The sequence below is a fragment of the Plectropomus leopardus genome, chromosome 9 (genome assembly GCF_026936395.1).
Source record: "Plectropomus leopardus strain MGB_pleo_1.0 chromosome 9, ASM2693639v1, whole genome shotgun sequence".
Lineage (NCBI taxonomy): Eukaryota > Metazoa > Chordata > Actinopteri > Perciformes > Serranidae > Plectropomus > Plectropomus leopardus.
This window is the reverse complement of record NC_142184.1, coordinates 6655833-6677477: the sequence shown is the minus strand read 5'-3', so window position 1 is coordinate 6677477 and position 21645 is coordinate 6655833. Positions and strand designations below refer to the sequence as shown.

The window sequence follows — 21645 nt, the reverse complement described above, 5'->3', positions numbered from 1 at the left end:
AAATATGCGATATGTGATATAGCCATTGAATAATGCAATAAGTAGTTCTCTGCTAAATATGAGGAATTGCTTGTTGAATAAAAAAGAGAATTATTCCCAGTTTTCTTTTATGCGCAAATTTGACATTTACCTGAAAACAAAATGCAACATTAACAAAACATTTAAATTTCTACTGACACTCTCTTTCAACAAAATCAAATCCATGAGTGCAATCTTGCACTCTTTCTCATGTGTTTATTGTGCAAATTGAAACAGCAATGCTATAAACATGCTGTGCAGCCCCACTGCGGATTAGCTGAGAGGACCAATACAACTTTGTTGTCAGCACTATAAATATGAAGCCAGATCCAGGAGTTGATTATCTTAGCTTAGTATAAAGACTGGAAACAGCTGGCTTCTATTTATTTATTTATTTTTTTTATCTTTTGGGAGTTTCCACCTGTTTCCCGTCTTTATTGTAGGATAAACTAATTGTCTTCTGGCTGAACCTGAAGAGGAAATTTCCAGGGCTGAAAAATGAAGCCAAACGAAAGTGCCAAAAACTGTAGTTCCTCAGATGGCCACTTGAGGCTGGCTCCAAGAGCCACTCAATCTTCATAAACCTCCTTGTTGCCCAAATTGACAGCAGAAATAAACATATAGCCTGGTGCAAAAAACTTTTGTCTCCAGATAATTTCCTTGTTCATGTCAACTGAACAGGAGGTGAATTTCTATATAACTTGTGCATTTGCATTTAGGATTAAAATTATGCATATTTAATGGCGTGGTCACTTTGAGTGACAGGTGGTACCGCCTGATTAAAAGTCGCTACCACTGCTGCAATGCTGGTCAGCTTATGTAACTGTGGCGTAGCCGTTATTGTCACTGTTTTAGTTCATGAAAGTTAATTGCAACATTTTGGTTGCCTATAAAAGTCTTGTTCACTGTTTGTTTGTACTAATAGACCCTCTCAGGAGTCAGATGTTCACTTTTTCCAATTAGTTTTTGATTGATGAAATATAACCATTTTATGCTTTAATTTGTGTGCAAGGACTGTTGGATTTTTAAAATTTGACAATTATTTTGTTATTATAGCTTCTGGCTGAGATAAATGTTGCAATTTTTAAAGAAACATGCCTTTCAAACTGACCAGTGGATTTTAAAGTTTGGATGGTATTTAAATTAAATACAAAATACAAATATTAAAAGTATTGTCCCTCCCCAAAGACAAAATAAAAAACATAAAAGCAACAGTCCCAAAGGAAGTGATTATCAACAAATTCCACTCATTATAAGCTATTTTTGCCAAAAAGTGAGTGAAGAATTACCAGACAGTGTCCGCTGATTGGATCACAGGCACTCGCATGTCCGTTACAGTTACAACCAGCACACGTGCCCAGATAGGAGCCACCAGGGACACGCTCGAAACCAGCGGAGCACATCTCACAGGAGAGCCCCGAGTATCCAGGAGGACATCTGGGAATGATAAATACGAGGATCTTATAGCAACTGTTTCCATAACACAGCTATGACGAGTCAAATTAAAACACTACAAATTGCAAACTGTCTTCATACTGTAAATAAGAAACAGCTGAATGAAGCAAAACAAGAGATATTGACAAAAAACAAGTAAAGAGACAGTTTGAAAATGTTTCAAAAGCATTCATTACATATATGAGTGTTACTGTAGTACTATGTAACTCTAAATATCTGCACACTAGACAAGTCCCAACAGGGTGCTCTGACTGTACACTGCTGAGTGACAGCTTTTAAGGAGCTCTCATCCTACTTAACCCCAAAATATCATGCTGGAATCTTCCTTTTTCTTACCTGCACTCCTCCACATCCTTAGCGTGACCCCGAGTGCTGAACTCCACAGTGGTCGTATCCATGACGATGTCACTGAGCGCTACGCTGACCATGTGGTTGTCGTAGATGGTGCGGATGCTGATGCTGTCCACGTTGGCCAGCGTCATCATCAGCTCCTCTCGGCTCACAGGGCGGCCATTGGAGTGCTGCCAGTTATCCTAAAACAATAACAGGCAGGTTTACTGATGTATGTCCCTTAATTTTAAATTTAGAAGTATCTGACTTTTTTTCATATTTCTACATCTCATTTTCAACATTTTTGTATTTCTTTTTAGAGACCGATTTGTCATCATCACATATTGGCCACAGGAATTTTGAAGATTTTGCACTTTCTTAACCAAACACCTACTTCAGTGAATTTGATCTCCTTCTGGTTGACCGCTCGGGCAGGGGTGGGGTTGCCCCTGCGGTACACCAGCCGGCGTCCATTTCCAACCAGCAGCACATCTGGCTTCTCCACAGGCTCAGACTGACCACGGGCCAACGTGTACCGCACCTTGAATTTCAGGGATCCTCCATAGGAGTCAATCTAAAAACAGATGAGAAGATTTTAATGTTCAGGCGTTATAATTAGTTATGGATTCTGTACATAACCTTGAACTTGTTTTTATCGTGTTTTATTGATGATTATCGGATTGTAGCGCAACTTAAAGACTGCGACCTTCCCAGGCTTTCTCGGTTGCCTATTATTGGTTTTGTGATTTTTATGTAAAAGCCAGGACACAGGACAAATCATCACTTTTTTTCCCATTTTTTAAAATTTTCTTTTTTGGCTTTTTGGCTTTTTGGCTTTATTATGATAGGACAGCTCAAGTATGAGAGGGGGAGTAGACAGAGGATTACATGCAGCAAAGGACTGCAGGTTGGAGTCAAACCCACCAAACCTTGAGCAGAAAAGTTGAAAACATTTTAATGTTTTATATGGCAGCAAGAGAGTAGCACCCGACAGGTGTTTTGCTGGCAACGCTTTGCTGGCGACGCTTTGCTGGCGACGCTTTGCTGGCGACGCGTCTCAGTGTTATCAGCTAACTTATGGAGCAACCAAAATCAGATCCATGCAGCGCAGCTAAGTTACAGCTAGCTGGACAGCTAATGAGCTAATTTAACGAGAGGTGTCGCTATTGACAAGGACTTTATCAAATTTAAATACAGAACCTTTTGAGTAAATTAAATACATTTCACTCTTTACCTTGTTGCCAAGGAACTGGCGAGGCAGGGTCCAGAAGGAGTCAAGGTTGAGAAAACGGCGGGATAAGTCAACCAGTTGGAACTCCTCCATCTCTGGGTTAATGAGGAGCTGAGTGGAGGAGAGCGGAGGAGTCCCCGGCCTGGACGGGTAGGTGACGTTCACTCCTGAAAGTAAGAATCACCGATTCACTAAACATGTTTTGTGCTCCAAACGTGAAAATCACAGTCTTTTACAGGTATTTCAGTGGACGGTGTTTCTGCTCTGTTAGCTCTTGATCAGTTTTTAAGCATCAACAGTTTCAGTACCTTTGAAGTCTTCCTCCTCAGTGAAACGCAGGCTGATCTGGTTGCGGTAGCGTCCGGTGCTCTTGCAGTTTTTGGTGATTCCAGCGCAGAAGCAGGACACACAGCGACCCTCCACACTGAAGTGGCCATCAGGACAGTTGCCTACAATAAACACAAAACAAAGACAAAATCTGATTTATATTCTCATCGTAACAAAAATGAATTAATAGTGAAGACTGCAGTGTTTCTGATGGTGAATTGACAATAAAAACCAGATGTCAGTACCTGGATTTGGATTCGATGTGAGAGTTAGAACACCGTCGGGGATACCGAACACCAGGCCTTTAGCGTTGATGGCCTCACAGGTGTACGCCCCCTGATCCGCCTCCTTCACGTCACGAATGGTCAAAGTGCCACGGCCATTCTCGCTGGTCATGGAGATCCTGGGAACACAGAAATACAGCACAAATGATCACTTTAACACTCATAAACTAGGGACGCACCCATTTATCAGCCAAACATTGATATCGGCTGACATTTGCCTTGTTGCAAAGTGATTTTTTTTTTTTTAATTTAGTGTTAATATTAAGAGGAACACGGGATGTTTGGGTCTAATGGGTTCACTGTAAAAATGTTCTTCGTGTACAACTGAAACAAAATGTGTGCACAAAAAAAATACTCGGGAGAGCACTGTATGACAAGTTTTTGTTTGTAAAGTACTGCAGTAACATACTCCAGCCTACTGTAAGTTTGAACTTAAAACATATGTTGTATTCTCTTTGAAAAGTACAAGAGGTGAAAAATAGTCCTACTTTTGTTTTGTATTTTGTGTTATTCTTTTTTCTACTTTATCACTTTACCTATCACTTTTATTTTGACTTTTAATTACATTTAATTTGTGTTTTGGAGGAAATAATGTTTTTATTGGACTGAAATTCTCATGGAGTATGTATTTTAATAACAGGTTAAGGATATGTTTCAAAAAAGATATTTTTCATGTAAAATTTTTTTATAAAAGTTTCATAAATGTGTACAAATAAGTAGGTTCTCATTCAAAGATAGTGGAATGAAGGGGTGATTAGTTTGAAACAGTATTTTCCTTTAAAAAATTAAGGTTATTTTGTTTCCCTGGCACAAAGGGGGAATAAAAAACAACAAAAACAAAACAAACGCAAAATGAAAACATGGATATCAGCCAAATTGTTTGCAGAATTTTGCATTGCCAAATTGGTGCATCCCATTTCCCAACTCACTAGAGAGTCTATGTCAACTATGACATGCACCATAACAGGAACCCCTCTGTTTCTGTCTCTCACTGTAACAGTCTGAAGAAATACTGTTACAGCAAAAAGTCCATGAAATATAGCTGGATTGCCCAACCACACACACAGCAGACTACGCCCAGAACGCTCTTGAGTTTGAGCGCACCACAAATATCTCAGTAATTAGAATCACAGGTCTGAATACAATTATGAGTCAGCACAGAAACACTGATCTAACGGGACTGTCGACAATTATACTGCGGTCTCGAAGAACACTCTTCATATGTCAGGTGAGAAATGTTTAGAGAAGACAAATTCAATCATTTTCAAGTCTTCACGGTCTGCTGCAGATCAATTAGGCCAGATCTGCTTTCACCAGATGCAGATGTTTTGTTTGAAACAGCTTGCCTAAACACATGCTTTTCAAAAAGGAGCTTCAATTAAAATAAGTTGTTACAATTCAGACGATAAAAAGTCAGCAGGATGGAGAATTTCTCATTAAACCCACCTGCCGCTGACAGGGATGTGTCCCCAGTTGAGTCTCCACGTGATCATGGGTGTCGGCACTCCCACGGCTTGACAGGTGAACGTCACCGTCGCCCCCCGCGCTGCCTGAATGGATTCCTCCGGCGGGCTTGTCACGGAGGGAGGGGCTGCAAAGTGTCAAGAAGATGAGAACTGTTTTAAGCACATAATAAATGCACAAGTACAAAAAGGCTGGCATGTGACTGGAATTTGGCGATCCAGCGAAGCTCATAAATGCCTGAAAGTCAGACGACACAGAAGGACAATTCTTTTTAAGTTCTCAGGAATGAAAGGTTCACAAAAAAAGCTCTGTGTTTCAGTCAACACGTGTGTGAAAAGAGCCTGGTTCACAGCAAATTAGTCACAGCGTACAAAGGAACTCAGAGGGCGACCATAGATCAGAGTCAGAGAAGCAGAGAGAGTGCAGAAAAAGTGTAACGTGCATGAGAGAGAAAGAAAGAAAGAAACAATCAGAGAGCTGTAGACGGGTGTTGGTGTGAGACTTACTGCAGCCGTACTCATCAGAGCGATCAGGGCAGTCTGGCTCTTCGTCACACTGGTAACTGGCTGGGATGCAGGTGCGATCGCTGAGGCATTCAAACTGCTCAGGAGCACACCTGTCGCCCGGACCCTTGGTGGCTGCAGTGGAGATTTACCGAAACTTTTAATCATTTGTAAGAAGTAGCATCAATTTCAGGCTGACAGTTAGATGAGACCAGTTCTCCTCGTATCTGATAAGAGACTGTATTGATCTTTCCATCTACCTCTCAGAAAAGGAAATAATTATTTCTTATATTTCTCAAAATAATTATCTATAACTTCAAGGCGAACATTTAGTGTTCAAGAAAGAAATGAAGACTTACGACAGTCTGTTTCATCCGAATTATCCTCACAGTCGTTGTCTCCGTCACAACGCCAAAGCTTGAGGGCGCAGCGGCCGTTTTTACACTTGAACTCGTTGGGTTCACAGGGAGATGGAGTACCTGTGAAAATAAAAGTTTAATTACAGCAAATGTTCTTGTCAGAGCATATCAGGGCTTTTAAAATGAATTCTGAGAGTTGAATACAAACCAAATAATAAAAGAAATATGCTGAAATGAATGAGTGTGTGTTTTTTTTTTTTTTAATAAATGTATTGCCACTGTCCTAACAGCAAACGAGTGTCACATGATCACACATTAAATCTCTTAAACACGCACTTCTTTTACATCATGCAAAAAAAAAAAAAACACCTCTCAGAGGGGTTATCACTTGCTATCTTCCAATTTTTGCAGTTTCTTCAATACAGCATAGTATCACAATGTTTTGCCTGGCAATATTATATCGAAACACAGACACCAAGTGTCTATTTTTGTAATATATACATTTTTAATACTACAAATACAAATTAAACTTTTTGTGTCAAACTAGAAAAATAAAATCAATATCTTTTACAGTAAATACATGTAGCTGCAATAAAAATAATTGAAGTGGAATGAACGGACTGAAAACTTCTACTATCTTATTTAATAAAACAGTTCACAAAGTTTTCTTTTGAGGCCATTACCTGTTGAAAAATGATTGCAATACTCAGAATACCCCAAAACATTTAAAATTGTAATATTATTGTATTGTTCAGGACTTCAGTATTGTGATAATACTGTATCGTGATAATAGCGAAAAAATGTGTCGTGAAAAGTTCTTCCAGAGTTGGAGTTGACAACAACTCATTACATCATGTATGAAATGTATATGTATAAAAGCACCATAGTTTTCAGCTTATAATGGTGACTAACAAAAAACAAATGTTTTGTCTGTTAACCTTTACAATTATTCAGTCTCATTTCGATGCCAAAGCCATGTTTCATTATGTGTTAGTGGAGTTAATCTAATCGATAATAACAATAGTAATACAGTGACACTTGTGATTTTACATCTCTTTTAATTATTGGGGTTTGCAATAATAAAAGGCTAAATTTGTGTATTAAAAATGAGAAAATTATTTGAGTATTTAAAACAACCAGGAAACACGGGGGTTAATGAGGAAGTCTGACAGCCACAGTGCACATGCATAACACTGCGTAACTCACCACATCTGAACTCGTCACTTCCGTCCGAGCAGTCCCTCTCTCCGTCACAGATGTAGTCTCGAGGGATGCACTCTCCGCTCTGGCACGTGGCCTGATCGGCTCTGCAGGGTCCAGGTGGGCTGGGGGGCCGCGGGGGCTTCTTGATGGTGGTGGTTGTGGTGGTGGTGGCGGGGGTGATGGGGAAGGGCGGGGCCGGCCGTCCCATTTCTAAAACAGATCTCTGATTAAACTTATCGGACGTACAAAGTGGTTACTCAGGGCTGTTAAGTGAATGTGCCTCACATCCAGCCAACATGCTATCAGCCGACCGTGTTACGACTTGCTGGCAGCTCAAGCTGAAGCCACTCACCACAATTGGTCTCATCACTCATGTCTCTGCAGTCGGGTCTGTTGTCGCACAGGTATTCCATCAGGATACATGTCCCATCACCACACCTGTGCTCATCTGCCATGCAGGGTCTGATGCCCGGGGCTACTACAGATGCAGAGGGGAGGGAGGGATGGGGGTCGGAGGATCAAATACATGCAAGCCAAGGCTACAGTACAGCCAACACACTACACCAATGAAACATCACAACACAGATAAAACAAAGTGAAAAAACAACACCATCCTGATCCCTCGGCCATCACATTACTACAGCGAGTGTAACTCAGGCATGTTGTACAGACTATCATTAGGAGTGAGCTTCCAGATACTGAAGGAGACTTTTTTTTATGATGTTACAACATTTTGTTGTAAATATTATTTTCCATTAAGTTCTCTGTTGGGTGTAAAATCCCCTCTGCGCTTTTAGGATAGATAGATGGATCAGTTAGGGGGAAAACAGACGAGACCAGACAGACTACATTGGCCTCTCAGACTGAACAATTAATTTCAAAGTAATATCAAGATGTGACAAAATTTTTGATTTCATAAAAGCTGAGTTCTTTTTATTTTTAATATTATGCTACAACACCTAGGTAGATACCCCAAAGGTTCCCAAAGTTAAATTCAAGACCTTTTAATGCCACCTAGAATTAAATTTAATTAAAATAAATGCCAATTTCCAGGCCGTGCAGGCAAATGTGTGAAGGATATAATACAAAATGTGTAGATTTAAGACACAGAAATAATTATTTACCAAATAATTGAATTTAATAAAACATGTTATCAGTACTCACATTCATATATGATTTATGAAGCTTTGTGAAACATGTCTCTCTATTCTAATAACATTAAATGAAAAATATATTAATTAGTTGATTAAATTATAGGATTTTTCAGACTTTTAGGACCTTGCGGGTACCCTGCAGAGGATAGGAAGCACCTGTGGGCTTCACATGCACACATGCTGCCCACTTAGAGACATAGAGGAATGGAAGTAGATAAGGAAAACAACTTGTAAAATGCCACATGTAAGTTTTGATGCTTGCGGTACTTCCGTGTGAAAAAGACATGGCCATGTTTGAGTGCAACTCTGTAAAGACTATGTAACAAGTGTATGTAACAAGAGACAGTGACTGCAGATGCACTCAGAGCATGTCAGAGCTGATAAGAAAATAGCTGTAAAGTTGTCGAGTGGTTATAAATGTAGGTTTCAGTTTGTCCATAAATTGACGCTGAAGCTCATTGAGATTACAGTTAAATTCTCGTGTCTTCCTTCCCAACTACTGAGTAAACATGAGGGGTTTAGCCCTAAAGTGAGCATTAACATCCCAACCACAGTCTGGAAGGACAGCTGCAGGGATGGTTAACATTAGGGGTAGACAATACATTGAATATAACCAATGTCATCGTGGCTTGTTCCATGTGGGATGTATAAAATGACTAAATTGTGAACAGCAAGTACAAGTTGTGACATATTTTTTTGAAGGCACCAGCATGAGCCTTTCTTCAGTGTTTCAACGAGCCAACATGATACCTTACTTGTCCATCCAGACCACTTTCTCTATAATGTATGAGCAGGTGTGTGTTTTTGCATCTGCAAAGCTCCAAACTGTTACTATTAAGTTACATTTTGCGATCACTGAGCACCAGTGTAACTTGCAAATCAAATACTATTAATATATGAACTGGAGAGCTGTTAGTTTTAGTTTCCAGCTCACAGTGAATGAATCTTCATGTTTAAAGGCTCCTCAGTAATGGCCTTTTTTTTTTTTTTTTTTTAATTGCTCAAATTTAATTTTTAACCAGCTTTAAATTCACAGCAAAAATATCAACAATTCTGGCCCGAGACAAGCCAGGTCCTTCAGAATAAAAGTACTGAAAGTTTCGCTTTTATTTATTTAATTATAACAAGATTTTATAACATTACTTTATCTAACTCTATTTGGATGGTACTTCATTTATTTTCATTATAACAGTATTTTATTTCAATTTATTATAACATTACTTTATTTAACTCCATTACATGACAGTAGCTACTTCATTTAACTTTATTGTAAGTCTAGTATATTGATTAACGTATTTTAGTAGTCTAAAGTACTTTCATGGAACTCCTAAAATATCAAGATATATTTCATATATTGTGATATACCCTAAAAATTCTGCAATATTAATTTTTTAAAGCCATATTGCCCAACCCTAGTGAACAACAAGGCTTTAGGTTATCTCAATATTTTAAAGAAGCGTAGCCATCGTCGGTGTGCACTTTGTTACCAAACTATTACTGATATTAGAAAGATACAAACTTATTTTATTATTGCAATAATAATAATAAGACAGATTTTAAAACATGAACACTAAATCATAATCACAATATGAGTTGCAATTATTGCAATTGTAATTAGATAATTATCCCATACCGTTCAGCCCTACTGGACACAAAGAGTCGAAAGACAAAACGCGACAGACAGAAAGACAGAAAGATGGACAGACAGACAGAAGAGATAAGACAGACAGGTAGAGGGGAACCCTATCATCTGAGTCAAGACTTTAAAGATAAAGATACTATTATCCTCTATCAGTGGTCATGCCTGTGTACAGTTGGTATAATTTGCGTAAATTAAAAGCTGGTGTAGGTTGCAGTGAACAGCAGCATTATTAATCAAACTCATGCCATGCAAAGGACCTTCCGATTCACTGTGCGCTACTGGACCATACCACGAGGTCTACTTCACATAGGTGCTTCCATGCAAAACATTCCTCAGACCACATGACCATTGTTTGTACATGACAAAGGTCATCGTCAAATTTCAACATCACGAAGGAAAGATATGCTCGACTGTCCTTTCTAAAGGCACTACGGTCATCCTACAGCTTCTACAGTACAGTCGGCTCAGCCACCATGCAGAGGGCATGGCACAGTACAAACCTGGCACGGCTATAGGCTCCACTGGAGGCAGAGGTTGAGCTAGAAACCAGAGGGAAAAGTTAAGGGCGCTGCCTACCCCTCTGGTGGACTGCTGCAAACACACAGCAAACTACTGAGAAAGAGTCACTTTATGTCCGGGTTCGGTGGCGTTCCTCTTTGTTGAGGTCTTACCTTCCCCAAGCCGTCTGAACTGAAAGCCCTGGACCGATGTGACGTAGGAGGCGATGGCGCCCTCCTTCACCACGTTGTACAGCACACTGCGAATCTGTTCATCGTTGTTATTGTAGTCAGAGCCCACATCCAACTCCACAAAGACGTCCACGCCGTCCTCTCTTATCATCTTCCTGCAAAGATCAAGAAGGCCACGTGAGGCTAAGGACTGTTCGGTGTGCACGGCAACAGGTTAAAGGGACAGTCCACCCCAAAATCAAATATTTATATATATTTCAAGTATATTTTATGCTTTTACCTGTAGTGCTATTTATCAATCTAGATTGTTTTGGTGTTAGTTGTCGAGTATTGTAGATATCAGCTGTAGAAATGTCTACCGTCAAAAATAATTGAACCAACTCTCCGCAACTCAAACCAAAACAATCTAAATTGATAAAAAGCACTACAGGTAAGAGGAAGAATGTGCAGCCGTTTTTTTTAACAGGAACGCTCTTAAAAGGTAAGGTTTCTCTTTGGGTGTCCCTTCCAGGAATTACTTGCTGCTGATGAATCACTACTACACTGCTGGCCTTGTGCAGTTTGGAAAAAGGGAAAGAAATATCACCTGGCCAGAGTGAGACACCCAGACAGCAGCAGCACACAGCTGCATGGTATCTGCTCTGGATGTCACAAGGCATGATTTAAAGGATTGGTGTTCTTACTTAATGAGGACCACGCTGACTGTCTGGACACCTGGAATCCTGTTGTACTCCGACTCCAGCTGCGGGGAGGGGGGAAACAGACTTTGGTTAAGCTGAAATTAAACTGAGTCATATTTTCAGGCACAAGGTCACACACACTTAAATCAGCAAAGTCATAAATAACATGCCTGAACCTTATAAGGTAGCCTCAGCGTGCTGTTTATGATTGTTACTCAGTGGAGTTTATCCTGTTCCTGCAGTGATACTCAACTTATGGCTTGTGGGCCAAATCTGGCCTCCAATAGGGCGCCAGGTGGCCCCCCAACCATTTTCTAATTGACAATAAAAAGAGACTGGGAATTGTGTTTGTACTTTTAGCATAAATATGGTGCTAGAGTGCATGAAATAGGATCAAAATATAGCTGGTTTAACAAAAAAGTGCCAGTGGCCCGCACATCCTAACAGAGGTCCTGGCTCAGCCCCTAATGTCCCAAAGTCCTAGAAATATCCTAGAATTCTAGAAATGCCCTAAAATCCTAGAAAAACATCCTAAATTCCTAGAAATGTCCTAAAAGCCTGGAAACATCCTATAATCCTAGAAATGTTTAGAAATCCTAGAAATGTCCTAAAATCCTAGCATTGTCCTAAAGTCTTTAAAGATGTCTTAAATTCTAGAAACATTCTAGAATCCTTGATATGTCCTGAAATCCTTAAAATGTCCTAAAATCCTAGAAACATGTATAGGGCTGCTGCGACAGGCCCCTGACCTCCTGTCATTTTGCAAAAGTGGCCCCAAGCAAAGCAAGTGGAGTATCCCTGACGTACCGTGTCCACCACTGCTTCAGAGATCTCAGCGAAGGCTGGAGAGAAGATGTCCTCGAGCTCGGGGCCGTAGACCAGGGAGTTGGTGAAGTTGACGAGAGCTCTGTAATAAACTAGAAACACAGAGAGGGGAGGAGAATCCGTCAGCTAAACCACACAATAACACACAACGACCACAGGCTCAGCAATAATGTCCATCTGTTGCAGAGTTTAGGTATTATAAGCCAGATCCACGATTAAGTGGTGAAGTTTATTAAAGATGATGTGATACGGGATACTGTTTTGGAATTATTTCCCTTAGGAAAGGCTTTGGTTAAATGTTTCAGAAAGTGAGAACTGAAGAGCACAACTGTGGCTTAAATGAGAGCCACACACAGATTATGGCGTCTATTTCCATTTCTCAGTTGTGGTTTAAGTGGGCGCTAAAACCGACAACTGCAGCGTTGCACCACACATAGGCTCTAACAAGAGGCACACGCTGACAGGCACGCTCTGCCATCACGGAAATATAACCATGAAATTATAATATCAATGCATATCCTCTGTATGTCTGTAGATCACGGACATGGAGACACAACATACTAACAAATATCTGCAAATGTGAGTACACTGACTGAAATCAGTGCAAACATTTAAACCAACATCATGTGGATATTAGCCTGAGTAGCAGGGCCACGAGTCTAAAACAGATCCCCTGATTGAACCGATGATATCAGAGACTTGGAAGGTAAGTGGGAGTTTGAGTCAGCATCGCTACTGTGCCAGCGGCTGCAGAGGAAGAAGAAGAAAATCCTCTGTGAGTGACTGTGGAAGGGGGCCTCAACATTCCCTCCACATGTTGCAAGTCAAACACGTCAGGAAGGCGAGCAGCGGAGGGGGCTGCGGCGGAGACTGTATCAATGGTCTACAGAGAGGCTGCATTAGCTGCTCTGACCCGTCATCAAAGATATAGGTCAACTGGCTGAACATAAGGCACTCAGACGTGAATAATACAGAAACCACTGTTAGTTCCCTTCGTTTTAACTTCAAAAACGTTACAAGCAGCTGTTTGGATTCACACCTTATAAGTCCATTTGCTCTAAAGTGTCCCTGCGTGAAACCAGAAAATTAATAAATTGCATGATCTTGCTCTCTAATCATTCTGCAGAAATGTAGCGAAAGGAAAGAGACAAAGTCCAATTTGTATAAAATTCTCTTCTCTGCAAGCACTCACATGGCCCCTCATACAAACAAATCCACCCAACTGCCACATATGTGGGTTAGGACTGACCAGTTAGTTTTTTTAATGCACTGGTGACTTTTTAATTTTGGGGCAATTTTGCTCCATAAAAACTAGTCTTTAAGACTAGTTGAAAGAAAACATCCAAAATACACATTAACTTGTTTTAGTTCATTTCTTTTCTGAAAATGTATACAAAAGGTGCATTTTCAATAAAATAATGCATTTGCATGTTTTAATATAATAATTAAAAACACCTGTTATCCAAAATATAAATATCTAAATATCAGTTATCAGCTGGGAAAGTTTCATGGTGATATTTAGAGAAAAAGAATTTTAGCCTTTTCATCTATAGTGTCTTTTTTTGTCTAAAAGTTTTAACATTACTTATGTTTAAAGGCCATTTTCTCATTTTTTTCTCATACTCTGAAACAGAAATCGCCTCTAGTGCAACTTACATTAACCAGACTTTCCAATTTTATTTGTGTCTATATTCTGAAGTATTTTACAGAGGGATTTGTTCATAAATTATTATTAGCCTTATTTATGACATTTTATTCCTGAAAATATGACAATTATTTTCTATGGTTTATGATGAGATAAAAGAGATATCCAAAACTATGTTTTAAAAAACCTTTGACTTCAATATGTCAACAAAATAAGGAATTTTGAAGCTGGCTTTATCCCATGCTCAGATTTATATTCTGGATTTGTATGCAGATTGGGGCATTTTTGATTAGATAGTGGCTCAATCACAAATTTAATCACAATTCAGAAAACTTGTGATACAAAAAATAAAGGTTTTGATGTATAAGAAGTGTCACTGTGATATCTGTTTGTTACTAAATAAACGTTTTTATCTGATATATAATGCTGATGTCATTCTGATTTATTTAAATGCTTTGTAGGAAAACATTTTTGTACAATAACACCTAATAGAATAATTAAATGAAGGTTTTATGAGGTTTTATACATTAATAGTGCCACTAACATGCTCCATGGCACAGCTCTCCTTCTATATCAATGTCAGTTTCAATCTTACATCTCAAAAACATTTTGAATTTTATAGGAGCAACTGCTGTGTTGACGTTTGAGCAAAAAAAAAAGGATTTATTCCACTAATCAATTTTTCCACTCCAGATATAGACTTTTGAAGCATTGCCAATTCTAAATATAACTACCTGTAGAAAACATCTTGATGAGCTATATGAGTAACTCATTATCAACAAAAATGTCGGCTGTATTATTATAATCCCAATGTCATAGGCTTAGCCCATGAAACTTAAAATAGCCCCGGCCCGCAGGGTGCCGCGTTCTCGCACTGCTGCCAACACTTTGTTAGGACCTTCCTGCCAGCCTCTGATTTCAGACTGGCAGTGTGGGTTTGGGGAGGAAGTCAATATTTGTACTGTTTCTTGCAGTCAGATGCTACCTAGCGAGCCAAAAGCAAAGAGTCATGTTCTAAGTAAGCATCTCCTCAGCCTCTAGTTAAAAACATACATGCCCAAATATGTGCAAAACTATAAATCTGCTCACACACACACACACACACACACACACACAGCGTGCAGAAAACACTCCTGTTGTAAATTGTTTCCTCCCTTTCTTTTCTCCTTGGATAATCACTCGACATGTGAACACTTGACATCAGACATTTATCATTCCTTACCAGAAGCTACTTAACAGCGATCAACCAAAAGATTAAACTCAATAGCGACTGAAGTGAATAATATTGATCATCTTGTTACAATGCAAAGTTCTGCCAGGAAACCTCTGGTCCTGGTATCATGTGGATGCCACTTAACGTGCGCCGCCCACCCAAATGCTGTTGCTCCTGATCGCAGTGACCTCCTACGCAGGAAAATGCATCCTGCCAAACCACACAACTGTTGAAGAATTGCCCGAGAAATGTGAGCTCTGCTCAAGTTGTCGACTTGGCCTCAGAATTCCCCAAATCCAAATCTGCCCCCATTGGCCCCCGTGAGCATCGGCTTCATTTTGAGCACAGAAACCCTTTCACATTGTTAACTATGTTAGCACTGCTAGCCATGCTGACTCTTACAGCACTAACAGAGCTAACAATGCTAGAGGAGCTTTGCGGCTCAAAACTGAGCCGCTTGCTCACCGCTGTTAGGTTGGGAGAGGGTTAATGGTTGGCTAATGGTGGACTGCATGGTGCTGCTAGGTAGCTAGTACCAAAACTGAGTGGTGCACAGTGCAGTAATAAACTGAACTTTCTGCGATTAAACAAAGCGAGCACAAGATGATGTTTAGAAAGGCACTTTGTCATAACATTCTTCTTCTTTTACTGTTCTTATACTTATAGTAGTAGTAGATAGTATTTTAATACTAAATAATGCTTGTTTTTATGTATTACTTTTAATGTCTTTTAAATCTGTATTGTTGTGATGTCTTATTTTGCAATGCTGAATTTTCTCTCCACACAACAAATTTACCCTTGGGTACAAAAAAAGAAAACTTTAACAAGCAAAATTAACCAATGGACCATTGGAAGTGTAAACTGTCAGATATATAACACAATATCACACACATAACACAATATATCACTACACTAACTACATTGCAAAAAGGTTGTTTGCTGCTTTATTAATGCTTAAAATCTCACATTTAGAGCACAAAGATTTTGTGCTTCATTCTGTGGCTCCGTGCTCTCTGTGTCAAAGGCCTATAGGGAGCCGTGCTGCTTTACGCTCCACTGCCTGAGCTCTGCCTGGTAAACAGCTGTCCTCTTTAAACACTGTTAAACTCTCTTTCCTTACACACAGCACTGGCACTACGAGACATCCCATTCCTGGTGAGCAAAAGCCACATTTATGACAAAGTAAACTGAGCGTTGCCTATGAAAACACACAGTGAGGTGAACATGTAACGACAGAACTGCAGGCTTTGGCGCAGCCTGGCAGGGCGCCTGAATGCTTGTTTTACAGCCTGTTACTGTCAGACTTGGAGGAATAATTGTTCGGGCTGAATGTGGACCCAGAAGACAGGCAACATCAAAGTTAGTCATCAAAGCGCCTCATTTGACCCGCATATAATCTAATCACTTGAGTGGGTATTTGCCGCCGGGTCAACAGCAGCCCATAGCCCCAGCTCTCTCTGAGCTCGCCGCTTTGACGTTACAGACTGGCGAGTGTGGGACTGCCGCCGCCTCAGATCCTTTGATTAGAGTGCCGGGTTGTGCCCTGCTGCTAACGAGCGGCTCTTTTACTCCCCGCTCTCTTGTGCATCACTCAGTGCTTGCAGCGGGGGGGAAGTCCCCTCGTCAAGCACCGCCACCGTCAAGAGTGATGAAATTGTCAGACGAGCAAGTGGGACGAAAAAAAAAAAAAGTGGAAAAATAGCATTCCACACTCTTAATTCACAAACTTATTTAGCTATTAAAGCTGTTCAGCAGAACTGTGGCGGCTTTGTGCAACGGGCCCCCTCTGAACACATGGAGGCCTACGCAGAAGACAAAGACTTGATTGAGCAGCGAGCCCAGCCTGTCCTTTAAAGCCCAGCCGCTTTGGGCTCGACCTTCAACCCCCAAGGCTGTGCCCACGGCATCGGCCCAGCACCATCCGAGTCATTTTGAAGGAATCTAAAAGAACATGGCCCATACCACATCGCCTCAGCTATCCAATCAAAAATCTTTAATAATACATCTTTTTTTCCCTGCATGGGGTTTTCCTCTTTTTCTCTCTCATTTCCATCTATTTCTAAATATTTCTCTCTCTTTCTTTGTGTAATATATTCATATGCCAGCTGCCCCTTTTTCTCAGCTTGTAGACTGGACCCCCGCTACTTAACCCTTTTGCTGGTGGCCTGCCAAACAACTCTGTCTCCGAGTCCACTCATTGCCCTCTGGGGAGCTCTTATGAATAACTTCTGGCTTCACTATTAAGCTTGCCCCGTTGTGTTCTCCCACAGCTTGCAATATAAGCATCAAAACCCACCATTGTGTATCACAAAGCTCATTTTTACTCTCATGTTGTAGCGACTCTGCTGAACAGCTGGTTCGTATCACTGGGATGAGCCATCTGCATGAAATTACAAAAAGCACTTTTCAAATTAAATCGTGGTACACGTTTTTGCAAGTGTTGGCTGTCCGCAGAGATGAGCAGAAATGTGAGTCCAACATATCTTGACAATATGTTTTCAGCTGGAAATCTAAACGTTGTCACTTGAGCGAGATGAACTCTGCCGTGGTCTCCATCATTTTGCTGACCTTGATATTACCTGTTGTGCATACATGCATGTTTGTTTACAGAAGACCGTCATCAACAGTTTTGCTAATATCATGCTATAATAAACAGCAAAGCTAATTATAACACTTGGGCCCAGCAATTCTTAATTTCTTCTTTCTCCAACCCACCTGAGTGCGCTACTGCAAAGATATATAGAACAAAACTTTAAAACTAACACAGCGTAATAAATGCAAATATTTTCTCCTGACTAGTTTTGTTGCAAACTTTTATTTATTTCGTATTGATTTTGTGTAATATTTAATTGTACTTAAAAAGGCCTCATAAATATAAAATGTGCATAGTATGTATGCTGTGTGAGAGAATTAATGTGGGGATCACATGTAAATATATGAAGGTCTTGGGAAACTTATATTTAAATTTAGCTTGCTTATTCATTTAGGGTTTTTTTTAAACTTGTTTTATTTCATTAATTCATTTTTTAAGTATTATTTTTTTGCATTTCATTTTTTAAAATTATTTGTTTGTTTCTTCCTCCCTCATTTTGAAAAAAATCGGTTCTTGAATATAGATTATATTATTATAAATTATAATACAATTTTAATCTCTATTATTACACGCACACATGACACTATATGTCATGGCTAGATTGCTGTAGACATTTGTTCTCAGGGAAACGATAAAAACATGATTTTAATTAAAAAAAGAAAAAAAGGAGAGACACAACGTGGCTTTCTGGTAGCCTGCAGCTGCACTTCTGGAGTCGAAGAGAAATTGTCCTAATAACTGTTAAGTCAGCAAACTTGCAATGAACCAAAAAGTCCACAGTTTGTAGTTTTATCTCCAACAACTTCATCCTGCATTTTGTAAATCCACCAGCAAAACGCACGGCCCCACGGCCGTCCGTCCCTGAAAGCAGACTGCAGAACATCCTCCCGAAACATACTATCAGTCGCAAGAGGCATCACTTTGTTCTGTTCTTGTTGGCCAAACGGAAGCTTAAAAACCAACCATTGCATGTAACAAAGTGCATTTTCGTACTACATATGTTGCAGTAATTCAAACAGCTGGTTTGCATCATTGGGATGGGCCATCTGCATGAGGCTAAAATGACAAATAGAACTTTAAGTTTTGTAATTCCAACATATCTTGACAAAGATGATTTCAGCTGGAAACCCAAGTGTTGTCACTCGAGCGAGATGAACTCTATTACTCGATGGAACAACCCCATCATTTTCCGCTGGCATCGGAAAACACTGGGAGACGCCTGCGAGACACTTGGAAAAACAGTGCAAAAACACTGCATGCCCAAGCTGAGTCTTCCTTGGAATGTTATCTGAGAGTGTGTTTGGAAATGAGAGTGCATAACTGAGCGGAGCAGGTGACAGGAGAGTGTGCCAAAGACAAGAGAGAGAGGGGGGACTGCAGGATAAAAAAGAAACAAGTGCTTAAGGACTTACTGTAGTCTGGTTCAACTGGGCTCTGTATGTTCCCCAGATATGAAGAGTCCAACCAGTGAGCTATGAGCAAGCGATGAGGGGCAAAGAGCAAAGAGCATGAAACAGGGGGGGGACGAGAGACGTAGCGTGCAGGTCGACGGGGCACAAACAGGAGCCAAAGGTCAAGGATCAAACAAGAAAAGCGACACAAGGACCAGGGAGGAGGATCGAGTTAGCCAGGCAGGTGCGGAGAGGTTAAAGTTTCAGGAGAGTTAGAAAGGAAATGATTGGAAGCGAGGAGAGAAAATAGAAAGTGACAATCAGACAGAGACCATAAGAGCTGTCTTAAAGGGATAGTTCAGATTTTTTTTTGAAGTGGGGTTGTATGGGTTTATCATCCATAGGCAGTTTATTACAAACAGTAGATGTCAGTCGGACAATAGAGAGAAACATGGGAGCTAAGCAATGTAACGCTGTGGAGGGGTCGGCAACATAACTTATTGTAGCCGCTTAAAACAGTCTCATCAGATTATTTTAAGTATGCGCTATATTAAGGGCACTTTCATTGCTTCATCTTCATGTCAGACAGTGATTACAAGCAGGAAAATGAAGCTGTTATATCGCTGTCGTCAAAGCCAGACTCCACTGAGGAAAGCAGCAATTTAACATCGCTGAACACAGGAGCTGCTGGTCTACTGTTGCCTCAATAAGTTAGTTTGGTTGTGTTATTTTGTGTCATTGGCTTTTAAAAGGGTTAGTTTAGATTGACCAAAGTCACACAATAACACTTACTAGTTGATCAAAGCAGCGGTAAACCAGCAGCCTGTGTCCTTTGACAAGAGCATAGATGGTGAACCGGAGCTGTTTCCTCGTTGAAGCTGGTTATCCAACAGCAAAGTAAAACTGTGAATATAGCAGAGACTTAGACTGGTACTGATTTTTTTAAACTGGAACTTTTTTTGGGTAGCTGAAATGCATTTTTTTAGCTGACCCCCATCTATAGCAGTACACTGCTAATCTCAGTGATACTGAACTTACGGCCCACAAGCTAAATCTGGCCCTGATCGGATGTCAGGTGGCCCCCAAACTATTTTCTAATTCACAATGAAGGCAAAGTGATTCACAATGGGAATCGTTTTTGTACTTTTAGTATGAATAAGGTTCTAGTTTGCATAAAATAGCATCAAAATAGAGCTTGTTTATCAAAAAAAAGCACCACTGGAGGATCCCCTCCCGCCGATACAGGTCCTGACTAAGCTCCTAATGTTCTTAAAACGTCCTAAAATCCTTTGAAATGTCCTAAAGTCCTAGAGATGTTCTGAAATCCAATAAAACATCATAAAATCTTAGAAACGTCCTAATATCCTGACTGGCCCCTGGTCTCCTGTCATTTTGCAAAAGTGGCCCCCAGGCAAAGCAGGTTAAGTAGTTTCTTTGTCGGACTCCAGCCTGCTTCTCCACACTGGGGGCGTGCCGTTTGACATCTATGGTACGTGATACATTGTCTATGGATATGTACCCTCTACAACCCCACCACAAAAAAATCTGCACTATCCCATTAACAGAAACAGAAAATCAGGAAAAGTCACAGAGTTGCAATACATGAGACAGAAGACAGAATATACTGATCTGCATGAAATTATGTAAAATAGACAAAATAAATCAGCCAACACAACAGCAGGAAATGAAAATAAAGTTGTCATCGCAATTTCTATGAGAAGCTAATAATGTCAGCACCAATTTCTTGCTATCAGCTGTCCCACTAATCATTACCATCCTCGCGTGGTGGTTAGTCAGTGGGACAATGCATCCTGCGGTTTTTGTTGACTAATGACTTCAACCAGCGTCAGTCTGGAAGCACACAGGAAGTCTGCTTGCATGACGGCGTCAAGGAGGAAAAGATCAGAGGGCATCTCTTTTGAAATGACTCGTTCCAACAGAACAAAGAGGATATCCTACCAACCAAACACACACTTCCACGCGTCGCTCTTCACATGTCTGCTGTCACACACACATACACACAAACACACACACCCAGGGGCTTTGCAGAGACGCAGGGAGGAGCTGCTTCCTGTTTTCCCTCCCAAATGGAAAGAACTAAGCAACATTATAACCATTTTTTTTTTTTTTTTTTACCAAAAGTTAGGCCCTCTGCACTGGCACGGGCAACAATGACCATGTTCTGTTTTGTGGTGACTCATTCATTCTTCCACTGCTCTGGATGCAGTTGCACCATGGGGCATGCTCTGAAATGTCAGCTGAGGAGGCCTCTCGCTGCTCTGAGACAAAGACGGGTTTTAGGAGAGGGACTCTCGTGGAAAGAGTATCTGTTCACTGTCTTTCAGTAAAAAGGAGACTGTGTTATCTTGTTTATAAATGAGAAATATTTTTTATCCATTAAAGCGTGCTGATGAGACAGATTCTCATACTCCGATCCAGATTCTGAATGACTCCACTCCTTAGACCTCGACAGACGGCAGTAAACAACAGCTCCTTCATAATCAAGTGGGTGTGCTGGATCCAGCTGTTTTACAGCTGCATATACAAAAAAACACATGGCTCCTGATACACCATTACTGTCGCTGTGGCACGTCTTTCAGAGGACAGGAGATACAGAAAAAATGGTGGAAAGTCTTTCT

The 21645-nt window shown here is 40.4% G+C and overlaps 1 protein-coding gene across 3 annotated transcripts in view; it reads right to left on the bottom strand.

Annotated features, from left to right (window-relative positions):
• The window catches only part of hspg2 (heparan sulfate proteoglycan 2), a 157964-nt gene that overhangs the window by 71296 nt on the left and 65023 nt on the right, over window positions 1-21645 (bottom strand). For 2 of the 3 annotated variants that reach the window (XM_088081831.1, XM_088081830.1), the window contains exons 4-17: window positions 12147-12256; window positions 11343-11401; window positions 10642-10814; window positions 7527-7652; window positions 7178-7384; window positions 5972-6091; window positions 5616-5747; window positions 5092-5236; window positions 3607-3764; window positions 3343-3483; window positions 3038-3201; window positions 2198-2377; window positions 1810-2006; window positions 1308-1455 (exon numbers count right to left, since the gene is read on the bottom strand). In XM_088081831.1, the coding sequence (XP_087937957.1) occupies window positions 1308-1455; window positions 1810-2006; window positions 2198-2377; window positions 3038-3201; window positions 3343-3483; window positions 3607-3764; window positions 5092-5236; window positions 5616-5747; window positions 5972-6091; window positions 7178-7384; window positions 7527-7652; window positions 10642-10814; window positions 11343-11401; window positions 12147-12256 (2060 nt within the window). Of the gene's footprint in view, window positions 1-1307; window positions 1456-1809; window positions 2007-2197; window positions 2378-3037; window positions 3202-3342; window positions 3484-3606; window positions 3765-5091; window positions 5237-5615; window positions 5748-5971; window positions 6092-7177; window positions 7385-7526; window positions 7653-10470; window positions 10510-10641; window positions 10815-11342; window positions 11402-12146; window positions 12257-19027; window positions 19088-21645 lie in introns of all 3 variants that reach the window. The other variant, XM_088081829.1, reaches the window with a different exon arrangement.